General features: G+C 44.6%; 1 protein-coding gene across 3 annotated transcripts in view; it reads left to right on the top strand.

The window, feature by feature from the left end:
• RNF213 (ring finger protein 213) overlaps positions 1-20,624 on the top strand; it is a 124,080-nt gene extending 103,456 nt beyond the window's left edge. For 2 of the 3 annotated variants that reach the window (XM_013972342.2, XM_013972341.2), the window contains 19 exons: positions 161-283; positions 1,073-1,183; positions 2,127-2,366; positions 2,695-2,776; positions 3,599-3,633; positions 5,423-5,517; positions 7,485-7,644; positions 8,957-9,125; positions 10,555-10,646; positions 11,117-11,368; positions 12,511-12,643; positions 12,953-13,036; positions 13,445-13,625; positions 13,903-14,104; positions 15,151-15,228; positions 16,093-16,287; positions 16,717-16,806; positions 16,900-17,078; positions 18,652-18,805. In XM_013972342.2, coding sequence (XP_013827796.2) covers positions 161-283; positions 1,073-1,183; positions 2,127-2,366; positions 2,695-2,776; positions 3,599-3,633; positions 5,423-5,517; positions 7,485-7,644; positions 8,957-9,125; positions 10,555-10,646; positions 11,117-11,368; positions 12,511-12,643; positions 12,953-13,036; positions 13,445-13,625; positions 13,903-14,104; positions 15,151-15,228; positions 16,093-16,287; positions 16,717-16,806; positions 16,900-17,078; positions 18,652-18,805 — 2,655 coding nt within the window. Of the gene's footprint in view, positions 1-160; positions 284-1,072; positions 1,184-2,126; positions 2,367-2,694; positions 2,777-3,598; positions 3,634-5,422; positions 5,518-7,484; positions 7,645-8,956; positions 9,126-10,554; positions 10,647-11,116; positions 11,369-12,510; positions 12,644-12,952; positions 13,037-13,444; positions 13,626-13,902; positions 14,105-15,150; positions 15,229-16,092; positions 16,288-16,716; positions 16,807-16,899; positions 17,079-18,651 lie in introns of all 3 variants that reach the window. The other variant, XM_013972340.2, reaches the window with a different exon arrangement.

The raw sequence follows: 21,445 nt of genomic DNA, 5'->3' as shown, positions 1-21,445 counted from the left end.
GCAGTGAGCTGTTGTGCCTCAGTTTGTCTCAGAAACCTGGTTCAACTGCCCTTAAACCTTCAGTGATTGCCTGGTTCCTTTACCTATCAAGAAGGTTCTTTGCTCAATATTTCCCACACTGTACCCACCGTGGTTAACCCCTGTGTTCTTGGAGTTGCAGAGGGATCATCCAGGCCAGATGGACCGGTATCTGGTGCATGGGAATGACTACAAGGCTGTCCGGGATGCAGTGGCCAAAGCCATTCTGGAATCCAAGCCTCTGGCTGTTGAGACTGCTCTGGAGGTAGGCCAGGCTGGCGGCTGCTCTGTGTACACAGTGTCCCCTCACAGCCCAAGTCTTGTCTTGTTAGGGTCAAATGAGGCAATGGAAGAAGCTCCACAGGGTGACAGGCTGCCTTGGAAGTCCTATGTCCATGGCCTCGTGAGCTCGCCTGGCAACAGGCGAGTGGCAGGGGTTGATTGGGTTGCTGGGTTTGTGAGAGCCAACCAGCAGCTCCTTTCTGATTCATTTAGGTCCATTATCTTCTTTGAGACCCTGCTGAAAAGCCGCTTCCTCCAGGATTCCTCTGCTCTGAGATGCGGTGGCACAGGAAGCAAAACCTCATAATTCCCGTAGAGACATATGCACGTGTTTATTTTAATAGATGCAGGCTTTTAAAAATACAATCTTTAAATTGTTACGTTTTTATTTCCTTTCTGAGTCCTTATTTACCTTGGTGCTTTGCTGGAAAAAGAGGAAATAAATATCTTAGTTCAGCAAAAGTTCCCAAAAGGGACCAGGGAATTAGTCAGAAAGAGAACAGATAGTGATCTCTTTTACTTCTGCAGTAAGCTATTTAATAAATATACATTGCGTTTAATATGAGAATGTTTTTGAAGAGTTGTTTTCTCGAAGATGGTCCTGAGGTGCAGGGTTCCAGGTGCCTATGGTATTGGGAAAGGCTCCCTCACCCTCTCCAAGGCTTTAGTACTGATCTCATTCTTTATTCACATACAGATCACATGAGATTCTGTCCCTGAGCTATAACTGTATAATTTTTAAAATTATTACTTGATGTCCTTGCTTTTTCAGGCCTGTAGGAGCTCCACAACTCAGGAGGCTGTCTACCTACTGTTAGCACTTTTTAGAGAGGTCACCACTTTGTACAGATCCCACAATGCAGACCTCCATCCTAAGCCACAGGTGAGTATCAGCCTCCGGGGCTGTGTTCATAGTCTCACAATTTGAACGGACTTTTTGAATAGAGGTAAAATTCACAAACACCGGGATTGCCCTGGTGGTCCACTGGCTAAGATTCCATGCTCCCAATGCAGGGGCCCAGGTTTGATCTCTGGTCAGGGAAATAGATCCCACATATCACAATGAAGACTGGATGCAACCAAATAAATAAATATTCATTTAAAAAGAAAGTCATGTATACCAATTATGCCCATAATTTTAAAAAATCTTGGATGGGGGTTTTCAGCATTCTTATGAAGAGGAACTACTTTCTGTTTCACCCAAAGCTTTTAGAGTAACAATTAAAACTAAAGTCAAAAAAATGATTTATGGACTTCCCTGGTGGTCCACTGGCTAAGACTCTGCACTCCCAATGCAGGGGCCCTGGGTTCAATCCCTGGTCGGGGAACTAGATCCCACATGCCACAACTAAAACCCACTGAAACCAAATAAATTTAAAATAAATAAACAAAAATAAAGTTGTCTTAAAAATGTCTTAATAATGTTTTCCAAAACAGAATTATCAAAACTAGTGCTTGCATATGTGGTTTCTGTGTTTGTAGAGGAGATTTCTCTGGATAATTCCCCTTCCGGCAGTAGTCATTTAGCCATTGTAACGTCGATTTAAAAAATTTTTTAATGCAACTAACTTTATTTGTTTATTTATTTATTTATGGCTGCGCCCTGTGTCTTGAGGGATCTCAGTTTCCCAACTAGGGACTGAACCTCGGGTCCTCGGCAGTAGGAAAGTGATAGTCCTAACACTGGACCACCGGAGAATTCCTCTTAAGCAGATATTTGATAAGTTTTTGGTATCAAAAAGCATAACTAACATAAGAGAAAACCTTTGGTTTTTCTCCTGCTATTCATATAATATTTTTATTTGATGTATTTTTTTTCCTGTCAGCAATGTGAGGCTATGAAGAAATTCATTGAGAAAAGCAACACCTTGTCTCCTGATATCAGAGCTTTTGCAATGTCCCTTGTGAATAATGAACTACCCCTGCTGAGGACAGGTCCTGGGGTCAGCAACCTGGAAGGGACAGTAATAGAAATGGCTGTTCATGCTGCAACCATCCTTCTCTGTGGACGAAGCCAAGTCTTAGGACCCCTGAAGAATTTGGCCTTCTTCCCACACCTCATGGTGGTAAGACTGGGATATGATTTCTTCTGCATTCACAGGGAAAACTTTAGAGACCCCGCTGGTACCTCAGACACTGTTGAACCTGTTTCTCTTGTAGGTTCGCCATCTTCCTCTTTCTCACTTGGTGCTTTAGTCCACAGTGGTGGTGAAAACCTTGCCTTGCCCTTTGTTATTTCATAGAGAGCTGTTCTGTGTTCCTCATAGAGAGCTTTTGGGGTTGAGAAGAGAGAACATCAAGGTCACGTTCTTACTCAAGGCCTCTTGCTGAGCAGCGACAGCCAGTCGATGTGTTCACTGAGCTAAAGCCAGCTCTGCTTTTTTGACTTTTCAGAATGCCTTTCTTCCAACAATGCCTGAAGACTTGCTGCCTCAAGCTAGGAATTGGAAGGGTCTGGAAGGAGTCAGGTGGTACAGTAAGTGCTGGCCTGTGGTGGAATCCCACTCCTGGGCTTTGAATAGCAACCTAAAACTACAGAAAATGTTGGTATAGAATGGGGCTACGTGGGTTTGTGCCTGAAGGGTCCAAGGTGCCTGCCTCCTCCTGCCATGGGTGCCTTTGCAGTACATGAACAGTTTGCGGGAATTGGTACCTGCTGACTGTGGATGAACCAGATCATTCTTTTTCTTAGTCACAGGGAAAGGGTCCTTTCGGATGCACTTCTGTGTCCTGGAATATGCCCTTTGGGGGAGAAGGGGGCACTGGGAACCACATCAGAAACTCAGTCTAGGGCCAGCTCACAATTCAACCAAGGTTTTGACCCAAAGATAGTTCTTTTAGAAATATAGAACTGAGGGAGGAAAAAATATAACCCATGAACTGATGTAAATTTTGCCATTGTCCTGAGTAGATAATCTTTTTAAAGTAGTTTTAAAAGTTGTTATAAAACCTGCTCACAGCAAAAAGAAAAAATCAAAGAGAATAAATAGGAGGGTATAAAATACTATCCATTTTGCCTCCAAAAATAACCCCTGGTATGAGCCTGTAATCTAGTTTCTCTTTGCTTTGTGAAATTAAATGCAGACACTATTTTTCAATGCTACAAGTTGAGCTCCTGGTATGTGCCAAATATCTGTCAGTAAACTAGCAGAGTTTAAGATTTCTGGTAACATGCTTAGAACTTCAAGTCCACGTCATTATTTGGTTAGACCAGAAGGCAGGGAGTTAGGTTTTCCTTTTAATGGTGGGTCATTAGGCAAAGCCTCACTAGCCATCATGTGTCCTGTTCTTTCAACAGCATGTCCCAATGGTCACGTGTGCTCTGTAGGAGAGGTGAGTCTTGGTATTTGGGATAGGGTTTGGGGAGGTTCAAAATGTGTGTTCCTCCTCCAGGTCTGAGGAGGGGGCCCATGAGGGAGGAGGATAAGGAGAGACTGGGCCTCTGGGGAGAACACAGACTCATTTTGACAGCGGTTCTATGGGGCTTCCCTCATCGCTCAGTTGGTAAAGAATCCACCTGCAATGCAGGAGACCCCGGTTCAATTCCTGGGTCGAGAAGCCATGCTGGAGAAGGGATAGGCTACCCTCTCCAGTATTCTTGGGCTTCCCTTTTGGTTCAGCTGGTAAAGAATCTGTCTGCAATGTGGGAGACCTGGGTTTGATCCCTGGGTTGGGAAGATCCCCTGGAAAAGGGAAGGGCTACCCACTCCAGTATTCTGGCCTGGAGAATTCCATGGACTGCAGTCCATGGGGTTGCAAAGAGTCAGACATGACTGAGTGACTTTCACTTTCACTAGGTATTCTGACTAAACCTCCAAACGGTATGAAGGTTTTCCAGCCTGGGTTTCTTGACCTTAGCCCTGTGGACATAAGGCCTTATTGTGGGGCCGGCCTGGGCATTCTTGCAGGTTTACAAGCATTCCTGGCCTCAACTCACCGGATGGCAGTAGTATCCTGTCTCGCCAGTGTGACAGATAAAACTGCCTCCAGATGTTGCTCAAGGTCCCCTGAAAGACAAAACTGCAGGGCTGGAACCATGCTGGCAGTCCTTCCTGGCCACTGTAGTACAGAGTTAGTGACATAGGTCTTTATGTGATGACAAGGTGTTGACTAGACTGTAGGCTGGATTACTAGCCCAGCAAGGAGACAGTGTCTAGACACCGAAGGGTAGGAAAAGGAGATGAGTGGCTGGTAAGCCTGTGAGGGGAAGATGCGTGTATTATTCTTGTCTGAATCCCAAATCATCTAGCCAGGGCCATTCATAGTATCATCTATACATGCTCAGAACAGGCTATTGAATTTAAACAGACAAATGTTATTTAATACAGTATATAAGCAGCATGGAGGATAAACCGGATACATGCTTTGCACCTTATATTTCTGACTTTATTGTCCATGAAATGGGATTAAAATAGATTCTTCCTAAGACTGCTCCCAGTATTGAAATTGTGTGGTCCAGGAATCTGAGACTGGTTTGTTCTGTTACAGACTATTAGTGTATTTACAGTAGCACACAATCTGATTTCAAAAAATGAACCTTTGGAAGTAGTAAATCATATGGTGACATTGTTTAAAAATAAAAAAGTCTAAATGGCATTAAGGAATACCATTTAAGGAAATCAGTTTGGAAGCTACTGTAGTATTCCTGGTGTTAGATAATGAAGCAGTAAACCCATAGGAGAATGAATGGAAAACAGTGATGAACGTGAAAAAAAGATTGAGTTTTGTATATTTGTCTATAAAATGACTGGGAATAAAACTTAATAGCTTCTATTTTGTAAAAAGTCTAAATTTTCCCACACACAACATAGTTGGCTGAAGAAGGAAATGGCAACCCACTCCAGTATTCTTGCCTGGAGAGTCCCCTGGACAGAGGAGCCTGGTGGGTATAGTCCATGGGGTCGCAAAGAGATGGACACGACTGAGCGACTATCACACACACACACAACACAGTTGGCACGGAGCGCCTGCCCTGTCTCCCAGGCTCCTGCAGCCCCACCCGACATACACATACGCTGAAGGAAGCAGTCCTAGTGGCATCCACTACCTTCTGTGCTAAGAATGTGCTCATACTTTGAGATTTGTCCAAACTGATCTGGGGTCACATTTGTGTTTCTCCTAGTGTGGCATGCCGATGGAACAGAGCTTTTGTATTGACTGTCGTGCTCCAATTGGAGGGATTAATCACAAACCAAAGGAGGGATTTCATGTTATCAAGTATGTAATTTTCTATTTCCTTGCTAAATAATCAAACCATGTGCTTTGTGGCTGTTTCTATTCCAGCTGATAAATCAATACTAAATATATTATCAATTACAATAGTACATTTGGATCTGGGTCATGTTGGATATCAACGCCAAGGTCTCTGTGGTCATTCAGTAGTGAGGCATTTGATCTGTCACTGGCTAACTGGGCTTTTAATGCAAAAATAGACCATACCTTAATACTTATTAATATTAATACTTTTTAATTCAAATATCTTCCAGTTGCACCTTGGTTACAACCCCTGTAGAAATTGCTTGACATAAACAGGGTGACCAAATTCAGAAGGAAGTTTAAGTCTGTCACTTACAAACTCTTAGCTTACCTTTTTTTTTTTTTTTTGAGAAAAACAGAGGAGACCTAGTCAATCTTATCAAATACTTCAGAATCCAGCTAAAAACCGGATCTCATAATCCCACACTTGCTCATTAGACAAGCATGGTTGTAAATGCTCCCTTGATAGGAGGTGTGACCTCTCTACATTGATCTTATAGTCTAGCTATTTTGGTGCTGTTACAGTTTAAAATATTCTAACCTGTTATCTCCATAAACTATTAGAATGTCCTAGAATCTCCAGTATCATTTCAGCTGAACATAGCCATCACACTGCACCTCCCATCTGGGTGTGATGCCAAATCCTTTGCAGAGATTGGATCCTAGTTTTTATGTGGGAAAAGGAGACTGGTGTGTATATACTTCTATGTTAATGTCAGCTACTCCAGACTCTATCCTTTGCCTGCCTGCCACTCCCCCACTGATTCAGGGCAAGAAGCAAGTCCAGAGCACCATCCTGACATATGGCCCCAGGAATAGCACAAACAGCCAGTTTTGTTTTGATAATGATTTTATTTCATTATTATTATTTATTTGCATTTATTTTTTGCAGCATTTATTCCCATACCTTAAGTTTTTGTTCCTTCAGTTTCTTCTGGGATATCTTTTTCTTCTGTGCAACCTCCTCTTCTGATTTAGGAACAGTCTGTTCTTTTTCAGAAAGGATCATCTCAGTGTGGCAGGGAGAGCTCATGGAGGGGTTGATCCAACCCTGAGCTCTGTAAGTCCTGTGCTGCATTTTGGGGTTTTCTTCACCTGGCTGTGCTCAATAAGCAAGATAATCTACATCTAAGTCCTTCAGTTCAGCATCACTTTCTGCATTTTTGAGCATGTGCAGTAAAAATTCTGCACTGTTTTCAGGCCGCCGACCCTGCCTTCAGCCCGTGTTTGTCCTGTGCACACTGACCAGCTCCACCACTGTAACAGTGGGATGGCACACACTGCTTCTGTAAAGTGACATCCTCCTGATAGCCGGTGGCTTTTCGGATATGCATCCCCTCAATGACCGGAGAGGTTTCACCAATGTTCTTAAAGTGAATCTTGATTTGCATGATTTTGTGGGGTTTTCTGGGTCAAGTGAATGATGAGCCATTTTTAGAGGTCATCTCAGGGCTGCTTATCAGAAAAGCTTATTATTATTTTTTTTTTTTTACTGAAGTTGATGTACAATACTATGTAAGTTACAGGTGTACAATACTGTAATTCACGATTTTAAAGGCTATATTCCATTTATAGTTATAAAATATTGGATATATTGCCTGTGTTGTACAATATATCCTTGTAGCTTATTTTATACATAATAGTTTGTACCTCAAACCCCCTACTATTATATTGCCCCTCTTCCCCCCAGCTAGTCTCACAAACAGCCACTTTACACTGTTGTGGGCTTCTGGTTAGCCAGAAGGGCCTGTCTATAAAGAAAAAGACTCGGAAAACTGGTCTAGGTTTATTACAGTCAGTAACTTTCAGCATCATTTTCTTCAAATGCGTGACCCGGTCTCTCGGTCCTGAGACTCTGAAGTGTGCCCCCAGAGCCAGAAGAAACGGTCTTCTTCAGCCTTCACCCTGTCATCTCTCGTCCTTTCCAGTGATACCACGGACAGAACTCAAACTGGCCATGTGCTGGGAAACCCACCACCCAGAGGTGTGCCCGTGGTATCTGACCGACAGATGTCCCCAGTGGTCTTCCTTCTCATCCGGCTACTCACTCATCTGGCTATGCTTCTGGGAGCCACCCAGAGTCCCCAGGTAGAGCATGGTACTGCCCAATCACGTACTAGTTTCTATGGTAGTTTTTTCATAGTGAATCCTTTCATCTAAAAACCCTACCCGGTTCCTGGGAAGGCCCTGCAGGGTCCTGCTTGGTTTCACTGTGGCTAACCCTGTTCTGCTCCAGTTCTCTGATTTTGCCCCTTGAAACACAAGACTGCTTCCTGTGTTTGCATGCTGAGAGGTTTATGTGTTGTGCCCTTACTGACATCAGAAGCAGCAACTATTTAGGAAGTAGGGGAAGATCTGAATGCACAAAGGGGAAAGACAGATCAATGAATTTGTCTACTGCTTCCTTTCAGAGAGTGTGAATGTATTGCTTCTCTGATAACTAAGTCTCCTTTCCCAGTAGAAACGAGGAACTATTTTCTTACTCCTCTTTGAAGTTCCAATTTGTGGTTCCCAGGGTTCTCATGAGTTAGTAATTGTATTGGCAATAGTAACAAATGAAGAATGCTTTACCATATAAAACAAATCTTATTAACCTACATTTGTGCATATAGGTCTAGATGAAACATGTTGAAGCCTGATACCAATTCTTTGACAATTAGATGGATATCAAATATTAGAATTACAATTTTATATAAAATATTTTTAAAGGTTTAATTAAAATAAAAATTGAAATTAAAAATTTAGTATTATTTAAACCATTTTAGTCTGAATTTTTGTCATTCTTCTAATTTGTACGTTGACTTTTAAATTTTAGTAAATCATGAAAAAATTTAATAAATCATTTTTAGTAGTTGAAAAAAATAAAATTTAAAGACCTAGCCACCCCCTGTGGATTTTGAGTAAGTCATTGTTACCTAACGCAGAACATAATGCAAAATTCACATATCCTAATTTTTCCCACTGTGGCCTATGGTGGTAAGCGGAACTACTTGTCACATTATGTAAAGTCAGTTTTTACTGACTAGCTCTGTGTCTCCAGTCCACACTGGGAACGGAGAGGCTAAAATAACCGTGATTTTACCTGTATCTTTGCTGTAACTCTGAGAAGGAAAGAAATAGCATGTTGCATTTTATCTAAGTTAATTAACCATGAGAGCAAAAAGTTTAAGTTTTTAAAGTTCTTATTTCACATTGACAATATAGAAGGCAGTCGTTTTCAGACCACATTCATTTCTGCTCCTGTTTTCTGTCGCCTCTACTGTTTGAATCACGCTGACATCCCTTCTAGAGACTGTCCTCTGGCTCGGAACTGGCTCTTCACCCCTCCTGACCTCTCCTGAATTGCCATCCCCTCCACAAACAAGACCTTGCTTGACGATTTGTCCCCTTGCCCCCACAGGATTTGATGAACATCATCAAACCTCTGGTGTGGGATCCTAAAGGGTTTCTGCAGCAGCACATCCAGAGAGACCTGGAGCAGCTAAAGAACACGCTGGGGAGGAGCGCGGACGAGACCGCCAGCGTGGTGCACCTCGTCCTGTGCCGCCTTCTCCGAGAGCAGGGCCACAGTGAGGAGCTGGGCATGGGGCCAGGGGGTGGGGCACAGCCAGGAGAGGAAGCAGGGCACTCCTTGACCCCAGAAGGAGATGAGGGCGAAGCAGGAAGACGGGCACTTTCCGGAGAGTCAGGGAGGGAAGGACCTGCCTGGCCTTTCCATTGACCCTCTGCTGGTGCGAGTGTGTTTGGGAGGCTTTAGTTTCAAAAGTCAGCCTTGGATGTAGTTCTGCCACTGCATGGGGAACACAGGGCATCCAAAAGAAGCGACGTGCATTAAAGAAACATCAAAGAGACTAATGTTTGATAAGCGCTTGGAACTTGGTCTCTTTCTATTGGAGATCTGTTTTGTTTTATGGGGCGGGGGGAGCATCTTCTTTTCCTAAAATGATACTGCATTCTTGGACTGACTCAATATGTATATGCATCCACAATTTGCTACATGTAAAAGTAGGCTAACAACTGTTAAGCTCATTTTCTAGTTTAAAATTTAAAGTCCACACAGAAAGAAAAGGTCTATAAGACAAGTTAGTAAGAGGGTTGTCTCCGAGTGGTGGAAGAACAGTTTTGTTTTCTTTTAGGTTATCTGCAAAAGTCTTTTTAAATTATCACTCTAATGACAATGTTATTTAAAAGAACAATAGCAATAAAAAGTTCTGCCACATGACAAGAAAAATCCATTCTCACTTCAGGAGCTTTTTTTGCCAGAAATCAGCATCTGTGTAGGCTTCCCTGTGGCTCAGCTGGTAAAGAGTCCGCCTGCAATGCAGGAGACCTAGGTTCAATGCCTGGGTTGGGAAGATCCCCTGGAGAAGGGAAAGGCTGCCCACTCCAGTAGTCTGGCCTGGAGAATTCCATGGACTGTAGAGTCCATGGGATCGCAATGAGTCGGACACAACTGAGCGACTTTCACTCACTCAGCATCCGTGTATATTTTCCACTTAGCAAAACCTGATTTTAAGTTTCTCATTCTGGAGTGGTTTCACACTAGGTAAGCTCAGCAAGTATCACACTGACAAAGTGACCAAATTCTAGAAGCACACTGACAGTTTCTCTGGCATTCTGCATCAAATGCACCCACAGGGTCCTGCCTCCGTCTTCAAGCCGAGGTGGCAGCAGTTGAGACCTGTGGTACCACTAGTCACTGTTATTTTGCCCCTGGGCTTCTGATTCAAAGTATTGTCCTTTCAGTAATTTTGTTCAGAATGGCTTTAAGGTGATAATTACATGGGTTAGAGATTTTAGAGTTTGAAGTACCTTCACAAAGATCATGAGTTTGGTGGTAGCAGCCGGAAATATTTTTAAATGCTCAGGTTACTTTAGGAAAATATATCCACCCCTGCTCCCAAAAGGAGCATTATTTCAATTAAACATTTCTTCAGTGTTTTATGTAGAATGCTGTGGTTTTTGTTTCTTGGGTAACATACACATTTTTCTTTGTAGGGTCTTTCAATTTTGTTGCAGAATTGTCAACCAGAGAAGAGAGGAACAGGTGGGAAAAGCTTGTTGAGACTATTATTCTGCATGAACTAGAGGTAAGTGGTGAGTAGCTATGGGAAAGTGCGGGAAGGGGTTTCTGTGGCCTCTGCTGAGCCCTCAGTCTGTTGTCCCTTCTGCAAGTTTCCCTTGAAGAAAGAAAACCTAGGCTAAGTCACAGATTTAGGTGTTCTCTATTTGGTCACCCCACCCTCCTGTTGCCCCTCCTCCCATCCTGTCCCCTCCCGAGGCGGGCTGGTATATCAAACTAAGGAATTACTGGGAATCCAGAAAGTGCAGGCAGTCATTTTCTCTCAACTACTTTTTATAGCAGAATGTGCAAACGAGTCAGAGAAATAAACCCTGTCAGATAAGAATGTTACTGAGAGTAACTAAGCCCATTGGGAAATATAAATCAGCAAGTATTTAAAATAATGGTAATAAAATATAGATGTCTGAGACTTATTCTGTTTGAGGAGACAAAAACCTAGCATCTCACTTCCAGATCCCATGTCGCTTCCTCACCTAGCATCTAGATAAAACCCTCCTGGCAGTGAATGCTCAGATCAGCCAAGATGAGCGCATCAGCTCCAACCCTGTGGCCAAAATCGTGTATGGTGACCCAGTGACCTTCCTGCCCCACCTGCCCAAGAATAGCATGGTTCACTGCTCTAAGATGTGGAGCTGCAGGAAAAGGATCACCATTGAGTACCTCCAGCACATCGTGGAGCAAAAGAACGGCAAAGAATCAGTGCCCATCCTCTGGAAGTTTCTGCAGAAGGTGAGGCTGCTTCGCTGTGACCGCGACTTACATATCCCCTGGAGATGTGAAGGCCCTGCTCTCATTTAGTCTGATCAGTCCTGAGGGTGGGACAGCCATTAAACTACTTTGATTTTTGAATAAAATGTCTCTGGCAGAAGACTCAGGGGTAGAGATCTCCAAACACATCCATTTGTACAAGTCATTTGAAGCATAAAGTCACAGGTGAAATATATACATGCGTTGGAATTCGTAGGAAGCTGTAAAGTACTTGGCCAGGAGGGTTTCTCCCAATCCCTCAGCAAGAAAGAATAGAATAAAATCTTTCCTTTATCTGTTCAACTTCATCCCCCCAGTGCCTGAAGCAGTTAGTCACCAATGAGTGTCTATTGAATGAAAAAACGTTAGTTGAGAATGCATAACTGAAATCAAACAAAAAATCTTCTAAACCATTCAGAGGGAGGGTGGTGATAGGATTGGAGGGGAGCAGAGCTGTAACATGGGCATCATACCTTTTAGAGCCAGAATTACACCCTCTTCCTAACTTTAATCCATTTGAATTTTTATTTTCTAAAACACATTTTCTAATCATTCCCTCCATGCACCAGTATTTGCAGTCTAGGAAGAAGTAAGATGATGCAGAAATTTTGGTGGTTCAGTTAATGAAAATGGATTCCCGGTGGGAAGGCCATCGTAATAACACTGTGATCTGTCACTGGTGTGCTCAGGCAGGTCCGTTACACAAAGAAGCTAAGGTCCTAGGTCTTCAGAATGACACTGGATCATCTCTAAGCATCATTGCCTACATGCTTCGTCTTCTTGCTCTCAGCAGTGCCTCTCCACACCCAGCCCAACACATGGGCCCAAGAGGCTGTTTTCTTTCATCAGCTTCTGGCCAAACACATTTGCTGTGTCGGCCCTATAGTTTTGCTTCTCGACCCTTAGAGTGTAGAACACTGGCCAACGCATTGTAAGCAGTACTTGCTGAAGGAAGTGAAAGGTACTTGCCTTTCACCATTCTCAAGCACTATGTGTTATGTAAAATGGCACATTGACTGTGTTAAACTACAAATACATGGCCTGAGCCAGCCCCAAAGTCTTGTTTCCCAGGAACATGATCTAGGTACATTAAAAAGTGTTCCTGGTGGTTGTCCCTTCTCTAGGAGGCAGAGCTGAGACTGGTGAAATTCTTGCCCGAGATTTTGGCCCTGCAAAGGAATCTAGTGAAACGATTCCAGAATGTTTCGGAAGCTGAATACAGATCCATCCAAAGTTTCATTAGCAGTCACGATTCAGGTAAGGCTCTGCTCCCACAGAGCATCAGGACTACCAGTTCAAGGCTAATGTGTGTTCTGTACCCTAAGCTTGTAGCATGAAGCAGTGGGTTCTGTGAGTGCCTGGGACATATTAGAGGCTTTTGCTATAGCAGTCCAGAATCTCCCTCTCTCTCTCTGGTTCCTCAAACTCAGCTTTAGTTTAAACAACATTTAGAGTGTGTTGGTGATGATATGAAGATGGGGGTCAAAGAGCAAGTAATTCTGTTGGTTTGGCCTAGATGGGAGTAGGTGTTATCTTGGAGTTCTTAAAAAGTGTTTTGTTTGCTAGATGGACTGAAGAAGTTAGCCTGCAGTAGAATCACTATCTTTCTGTCAACATGGAACAAGCTGAGGCGATCGCTGGAGACCAATGGTAAGTGAAATCCTCTTTAATACTAAACATTACAGGAGCACCTCTCTGAAGGCCTGTTCTCTCCAGCCTAACTCTGCCTGTTCCGTGCGTGCACAGCACCATGCTGTGTGTCTCTAATGCTGGATCTGTGGACTCTTGGTGAGGGTGTCTGAGAGGAGCGCATAACATTTCAGAAAGAGCAACCCCTCAGTCCCCTTGAGTCTATAAATTCAGTATCAAAAAGGAGCTGAGACTATCTGAAACTTGTCAGCACATAAAAGAGACATGGGAGACAGACGCACTCTTGGTTCCCAGCTCTGTTCTGTTGAGGGGGCTTCTGCGTTGCCCACCTTCCCACCGTGGTGGGCTCCCAGTCCTGAGGCTGTGAAAGAAACAGCAGGGAGGTGACTGCCCCTCTGTCGTTTAAAGGTGAGATCAAGCTCCCTAAAGACTACTGCAGCTCCGACCTGGATCTGGACACTGACTTGGAAGTCATCCTGCCTCGCCGCCAGGGCCGGGGCCTCTGCTCCACCGCCTTAGTCAGCTACTTGATTAACTTGCACAATGAAATTGTCTATGCGGTAGAGAAGTTCTCCAAAGAAGACAACAGGTAAGCACACAAGCCGACAGCAGGGGACGCTCTTTCAGCGCAGGAAGTCGTTTCTGGGGGGAACAAACAGGGAAATAGGGTCACCAGACCTAGAGACAGCAAGCCAGGCTTCAGGTCCTTCTTGAACAGAAACCCCTTCAGCTATGCTCACAAGTGTCACAGATTTGCGTGTCCCTTCACCTGCACAGCCTAAGGCAAAGTCAGACAGGAGCTGGCTCTGTACAGACAGGCCACATGCACCTCACTGGGACCCTAAGCTCTGTCTGTCTGTCCCCAGCTACTCCGTCGATGCCTCCGAGATTGCCGACCTGCACGTCATCAGCTACGAAGTGGAGCGGGACCTGATTCCACTGATTCTCTCCAACTGTCAGTACCATGTGGAGCAGGGCGGGAAGACCTTGCAGGAGTTTGACCTGGAGAAGATCCAGCGCCAGATCGTCAGCCGCTTCCTTCAGGGCAAGCCTAGGCTCACCCTCAAGGCAAGGCTGACCTGCTGTATTGACGTGGCCCATGTGTCCATGGTCTACATGTCTGTGGTCTGTGTGTCTGTTTTGCAAAAGTTGCCTCAACTGTGGCTTTGATCACAGCAGTTTCAGAATGAGGGATCCTCTGGACCCTTCGTCCACACTCCCAGTATCTGTGACCACACCTGCATTCAGGGCCGACGGCTCTGTAGAGTCATCTATGCATCCAATCCACACCTCAGTACCCCAAGGGTGACTGCAGGTCTCAATGAACTTAGTCCAGACTTCTCTGCTGTAGTTAATGGCAATACCAGCCACCCACACTGAACCTCATTGTTTTCCCCCTTTTCCTTTGGTCTGCAAACACAGTCTGTCATCTCTACCATCAGGCGCCTCCGTTTCAACAACCAGCCCGCTGCTCTAGTTCAAAGCATCTGTCCTTAAGCTCCACTGCTGCAGTAGCTCCCAACCAGTCCCTGCCTCCAGGCTCTTTAGCCCACATTTCTAAGATCCAGAAATGCATCTCGCTATCCACTGCCCTGCATTGAATCCCATGACCGCACAGGCTGGATCACTCTCCCTTCCCTGAATGCAGGCTGCAGTTCTGTGCTTTACCTACGCTGTGCATGTTGCTTCCAGGTCCAGTCAAAGGTGTGGTACTTCATCCTGTTTATGCTTCCTCCCTGCCTGCAGTTAGGCGGTGAACTGTTCGAGCTCAAGCCTGAATTCATTCTGCTCTGTCAGCTGAGTGCCCCCTTGCTCACGGTCTGTGCTCAGTGTGCCAGCACGGTGTCCCCGCAACCTGCTTCCACTGGTGGTTTGTGGGCCACAGAATACTATGTGACAGTGTCTGCTTGGCCATGGGGGGCAGGCTGGGCTCCTCATTGTGTCATAGATTACGGGTTAAACACACATCATGAGGCAAAAGGAGCTGCCTGCTTTGCTGGGTGATGCACTGAAATCCTGGGACTACCGTTGAGTCTCAGCTCAGGCATATATTGTCATCTGATGGAAACCTCCACAGTGGATTCCATTTCCAATCTTTTTCTTTCTCACTTTAGGGATTACCCACTCTGGTATACAGACGTGACTGGAACTATGAGCATCTCTTCATGGACATCAAGAACAAAATGCCACAGGTGATGATCAGCCTTATCTGCGTGTGCCTCTGTCTTACCAGAGTGTTTCCATCCACGTTAGGACTCTTCCGCCCTCGCTCAGGGCATTTGCCATGAGCACCAAAGAGTTTCAGGGCCTCCCTCTGTTCTGAGCCCCATGATTTTTCTAGAGGGCACACAGGATCAGCAGAAGTTTTTTTATTTTTCACAAATCTTTTTATTTATTTATTTTGGCTGCCTCGGGTCTTAGTTGCAGCATGCGGGACCATCACCATATCGTGAGGGAACTTCCACTGTGGCGCACAGACTCTCGAGTTGTAGTACACGAGATCCTGAGTGTACGCAGTTAGTAGTTGCAGCAGTCAGGCTTAGTTGCTCCGAGGCATGTGGGATCTTAGTTCCCTAACCAGGGGTAAAGCCTGCATCCCCTGCATTGCGAGGAGGATTCTTCACCACCAGACCACCAGGGAAGTCCCAGCAGAAGTTTCCTTGTTCTGTATAAACAGATTGAAATCTTGTGCTTGTAGATTTTAGAGATGATGTCATGACTGTGTATGCTGAGGCAAAGGGTCCAGAGAACTTACTTATTCCTGCTTTTCTGATTTATGTGTGTTGTGCGAGTTTGTGGGGGCTGTGTATCTGTGTATGTGTGTATCCATATTCATATCCTCACAAAGTTGATTTGAGCATTCAACGAGTTCATCTCTCTTTCTGTAATATACCTGAATATTGCTACACTTAAGAAGCACCAAGTGCAGACTACTGCTATTATTAGAGAGCCTGTCCCATTCTGTGGCCTTGGCAGTGATGAAGATAAGACTCTCACAGGGTAGCGGTGCACAGCATGCCCCAACTGTGGACCCTATCCTGCTTTTGACTTCCTAGCGTCCCCTCCCCAATGTGGCCATCACTGCCATCAGAGGACAACTGCAGTCATACAGTGATGCCTGTGAAGCTCTCTCTGCCATAGAAGTCACACTGGGGTTTCTGAGCACAGCTGGTGGGGATCCAGACATGCACTTAAATGTGTATATCCAAGACATGCTGAAGATGGGCGATCCGACCTCACTGGTTTCAAAGGTAGGTCTTGTGTCTGGCCTCTTCCAAAGGAAATCAGCATTGTCCCCTCTATCGTCTCCCCACTTCCTACTGGGATACCACCCCCTAGAGAGTACCAATCTAGGCAGCCCTTGAAAAGGAGGAGAGTTGAAAATACCTCATTCCCCGGCCAGTCTACAGTGTAAACAGAACACGTTGACAGGAGATGCAGAGATGTACTCAGAATGTACAGCTTTTGGAAGCACGGGTCTGCTGAGGTGTGCATGCAGACTGCGTGCTGCTGCTGGACCCTGATATGCTGCAGTGGGAGAGGGCTTTCAGAGACATTTCAGAGTTGAGGCAGGAAATTAGTGGACGAAGCAGAGGTGGCCTCCATAGTGAAGGAGGTGGAATCAGTGCAGGGCCAAATGAAAACAGGACCTCATATTTAAGACTTCTGTTCTCTTTCAGGCCTTAAACAGATGCCAGTTAAAACATACCATCGCCCTCTGGCAGTTCCTCTCTGCCCACAAGTCTGAACAGCTACTTCGCCTGGGAAAAGTGAGTTTGGCCACTTGCTGTCCACCTGGACTCAGGGAGCCACACATTCCCTTTCCAGGCTTCCATGTATCATTTATTCTTACTTCATTCCAGGAGCCATTTGGGGAAATCATTCCAAGGTACAAAGCTGATCTCAGCCCTGAAAATGCTAAGCTGCTCAACACCTTCCTAAATCAGATTGGCCTGGATGCTTTCCTCCTGGAGCTTCACGAAATGATGATCTTGAAGCTAAAGAACCCCAAGATTGCAGAGAGTTTCAACCCTGAGTGGAGGTACGGGCTTGCAAGCCTGCCAAGCGAGGCACACATACAACATCCTGCCATGTCTCCCAGGATTTTCCATAGTCATGGAAATTGTTCTTGTCTTACTGCAGAATTTGGTTTCCTGCTGATTTACCATTGTTGTTCAATCACTAAGTCGTGTCCAACTTTTTGGCAACCCCATGAATGATAGCCTGCCAGGCTCCTCTGTCCATGGGATGCTCCAGGCAAGATTATTGGAGTGGGTTGTCATTTCCCACTTGCTGACCCAGGGACTGAACCCGCATCTCCTGCATTGCAGGCAGATTGTTTACCCCTGAGCCATCAGGAAAGTCTGATTAACCATTATCAATTGCAAAAGTCATATATTCGCATTATGAGTAGTAGTCCTCCTATGTCAGGGAGATGTGCATTTTAACTTTGATAGAAAATGCTATACCAATGTATAAAGAATACTCAACACTGGATATTATCCATCTTTCATATTTTTAATAATCTAATGGCCCACAAATGGTGTCTCATTTTCACTTACATTTCCCATTTACTGGTAAGGCTGAAAATATTTATCAGCTATTTGTGTATCTTCCTCCAAACTGCCTCTTGATTATTTTTCTTTTGGACTATTTGTATTTTTCTTAATATTTTATCTGGTATGTTACAAATGTTCTATCTCAGTCTTTAATTTTATGAAGCCAGATCTGAGAGAATTTTCCTATGAGGACTCTAGGAAAATATACCTCTAAGGGTCCTGTCCCAAGGTTATAAAATATTCTCCTATGTTTTTTCCTTGTGATTTAATGTGAGGTCTGAGGAAGGGATTTTCACTTTATTGTTTTTCTAAATAGATAAACTCCAGTTTTCCTCATTGACATAGGGCTTCATAATTGCCATTTTCCTCCATTATGCTATGTAGCATATGCCTATTTACATTTGTATTCTTTGAACTTATTTAAGAGATCTTTACTATCCCGGACTTTTTAGTGCAGGGAAAGAATATCTCTTCCTAGAGAATTTATGATCTTTGTTAAACAAATCATGAACTGGGCTAGAAGCTTTATTTGAATGGTGAGGCTTTATTTTTTGTATAGCAGACGTATTACTAGAGTGCTTAGAACCATCTGGCTGGGCCCTTATCAAGGGGAGCTCCTTCCTGTAGAGTATGGGCACTCCAGAGTGGGGGCACCAGGGATGCACTGGAGCCTTAAAGCCAGGATTCCAGTGCCAGGCCAGTGACTCAGCGGCTTAGCTGCACGTGCTCAGTCGCATCCGACTCTGTGCAACCCCATGGACTATGGCCCGCCAGGCTCCTCTGTCCATGGAATTCTCCAGGCAAGAATACTGGAGTGGGTTGCCATGCCCTTCTCCGGGGATCTTCCCAACCCAGGGATTGAACCCAGGTCTCTTGCATTGTAGGCAGATTCTGAACCACTGAGCCAGCAGTTAGTTGTCTTTAAACTAACTCTCGGTATTACTGACCTTAATGAGCACTTTAGTCCTGTGATGACCTCAAAAACTGACCAGTGATCACATGACTCCTTATGTCACATGACTATTTGACACTGTCTATTGTTCCTTGGTTTTTCAGCCTGAGAGATACACTGGTGAGTTACATGGAGACTAAAGACAGTGAAATTCCTCCTGAAATGGAATCTCAGTTCCCAGAAGAGATACTGCTTTCCAGTTGTGTCGCTGTGTGGAAAATGGCTGCTGAACTGAAACGGAATCGACAAATGAGATAGAATTATCTCCTGTCCCTACAGGAGACTTGGGGAGAGAAGGCTCTTCCCTCCTCACCGGTGGGTGCTTAGAAGGAAAGCTGTGGGCACAGCACTAAATTTGAGACCAAGATGTGCTGTGCTGGCTAACAGCTTCTTGAGAGCCAAGCTGTTTCAGGAACATGTGTATATTCAGAAACTTATCTCCTCATATTCTGAATACCATTCATTGGGAGGTGAGAACTGAAGCTTACATGGAATTAGAATAAAGCACCATCCTCTAGGAAAGACCAGGAGAGACCAAAACTAGCTTCTCAGCTTCACACATACAAACCTGTGCCCCAGGTGTCCGACTCTCTTACCATGCACGCACCCAGCACACCAGGCCCTTCTTCCTCAGACTACTGCATGCTGAGAGGGACAGAAAATAAGGTTATTAATTTTTGCCTTCTTTTCTAGTTTATTCTGTAGTCACAAAAGAGAATCTGGTTTTCTTCCTTCTTCCATTCCTTTAAATTCAGAGAATTGTACAAATACTTCTAGGTCTCCAGGAAGATACAAATACAAGTCAGGCCATTCTGTGAGTGCCTTGATGCCAAACTAGCCAGCCCTCACCCATGCCCACAAATGATTCACTGCCAAATGTCAAGGGTCAGAGCCCCAAAGCTTTCATTGTGAAGAGCACTGGGCCAAGAGTCAAGGACACTCTTAGTGACTTAGTTTCCACATCTACAAAATGACGGGACTGAAGTCCAGGTTTCCTGCCAGTTCTAGTATTCTAGTAAATTCCAAGTGAAAGTTGATCAGTGTAAAGTTGGATCAAAGGCCTGGTTCTGGCATTTCTGGGGGAAGTTTTTGCTTCTGTAGGATTCTGCTAAATAAAACGTAAGTTTTTAGCATGGTCTTGATTTTCCCAAGTGTATGACTACCTGGTCCTTTCTTTGGGTCTCAGTCAAGGCACAGAAACGGACTCAGAAGATACAACCAGGCAAGTTTCTGATAAAGGAAAAAGAGAACAGTAACGCACCCCAATCTTGTGCCGCTATTCTCACTGTAAGTCTTGTGTCGTTTTTTCAAAATCTACCTGGTGCTTCTGACCTCTCTGGACTAATTCCTGTTCCTGGGTAGCTCGGCACCTGTTAGCCCTGAGACAGCAGTTGTTTACAAGTCAGAGGTAAATGTCTTTCACACACATTCTGAATAAGATGATGACTCAATCAACTTGAAATTGGGCCTACAGAATGGTGAGAGCTACAAAAATAGAAAATGCTTGCCAAGGACAACGTAGGCCCTTCAGCGCCACTGGAGGGAGCTGTAGAACAATCTGTGCCCCAATTTCATTATTTTAGTTTCTCTTCACTGTGGTTGAGGAAGGGGAGCACCGAGACCCAGGATCTCGTACCATATCCACTTGTAATATAGTAACCTATGTTTATCTAATAATTCTATGCAAAGGCACTCCACGAGGACATCCGTTTCCTAGATTGTGTGTTTAATGGATGTGGGAGTTGGGGGAGTTGCTTGTTCATCATTTCAGTTTGCACTTGGAATTCCTTTGACACCTCAGAATTGGGATGGAGCTGGCCAGCCTGTGAAGACCTCCTTTGGGGGGCAGGGGAGAATTTTTCCCCTGCTGTTATGAAAGGGTTTTTTTTTAGGGGAGCGTGTGATGAGGATATGTTGTTTTGTATGTTATGCTTTCAAGGTGTTAACTGTCATTAGCTAACACTATCTTGTTGTTTGTACAAAAATATACTGGTCTAACCCAGGAAGATGTAAATTTTGTTATACTTGTCATACGTGTTTCAATAAATTTGCTAAAGAATCCTCTCTGGGGAAGAGACTTTGGAGAATGGTTCCATGTGTTTGTGGAAATGTCCTTTCAGGGGTGTCCAAAACGTGGAAGGTTCTGGACAGAAAACATGCACTCTGGTTTAGAATGTAACAGGGTAAACTTCCTCTGGACAAAATGACAGCAGAGCTGAGGTGGAGTTTCACACTGCTCCCTGGTTTCCAGGCTCAGGGGCCAAAGCTTCACCCTAGAAGGCTGCCCTCTCATTCCCTGCCTAACAGGATTTTCCAGGAGGATAGCACAGCTCCAGCCAGTGAGGAGTAAGAGCTGACTGGCAGGGAGCTGGATTGTGGTTTGGGGAAGCAGCTCCTTGGGAAAAGGAAGTAAAGACACTTGAGAGAGAAACAATAAGGTTCCAGCAGCCCACTTTCATTCAAGTGGCAAAACACTGCTATAGGGGAAAACTGCATTTTCTCTTCTAAAAAGAAGGGGTTCCTCCAGGAGACAAGCCATGGTCTGGAACCATAGAAAGAGGAAGTGCTGGTTCACAGATGTGCCCTGTGTCCCCCATCTGTCAAGTCCACCCACCTTCCCTTCCTCCATAGCTTCCCACTGACCCTGCCTGGCCTTCCCCTCCAGCCTTCTCATTCTTGTTTCCATTCATATTCATTTTTCTGGACTTCACATACTACACAATTCCTTCTGCTTTCAGCCCAAACAGAAACAGTCACGAGGATGATGGTGACTTAACCTGAAAATCTTCACAACTGATCACTGTCTTCTTTCTATGACCTTACTATGTGTGTAAATTATTTACCTTTCACTGGTATCAAGTGGGCCTTAGGAAGCATAACTATGAACAAAGCTAGTGG

This window comes from Capra hircus, chromosome 19 (assembly GCF_001704415.2).
Source record: "Capra hircus breed San Clemente chromosome 19, ASM170441v1, whole genome shotgun sequence".
Classification (NCBI taxonomy): Eukaryota; Metazoa; Chordata; class Mammalia; order Artiodactyla; family Bovidae; genus Capra; species Capra hircus.
This window is presented reverse-complemented; position numbering and strand designations above follow the sequence as displayed.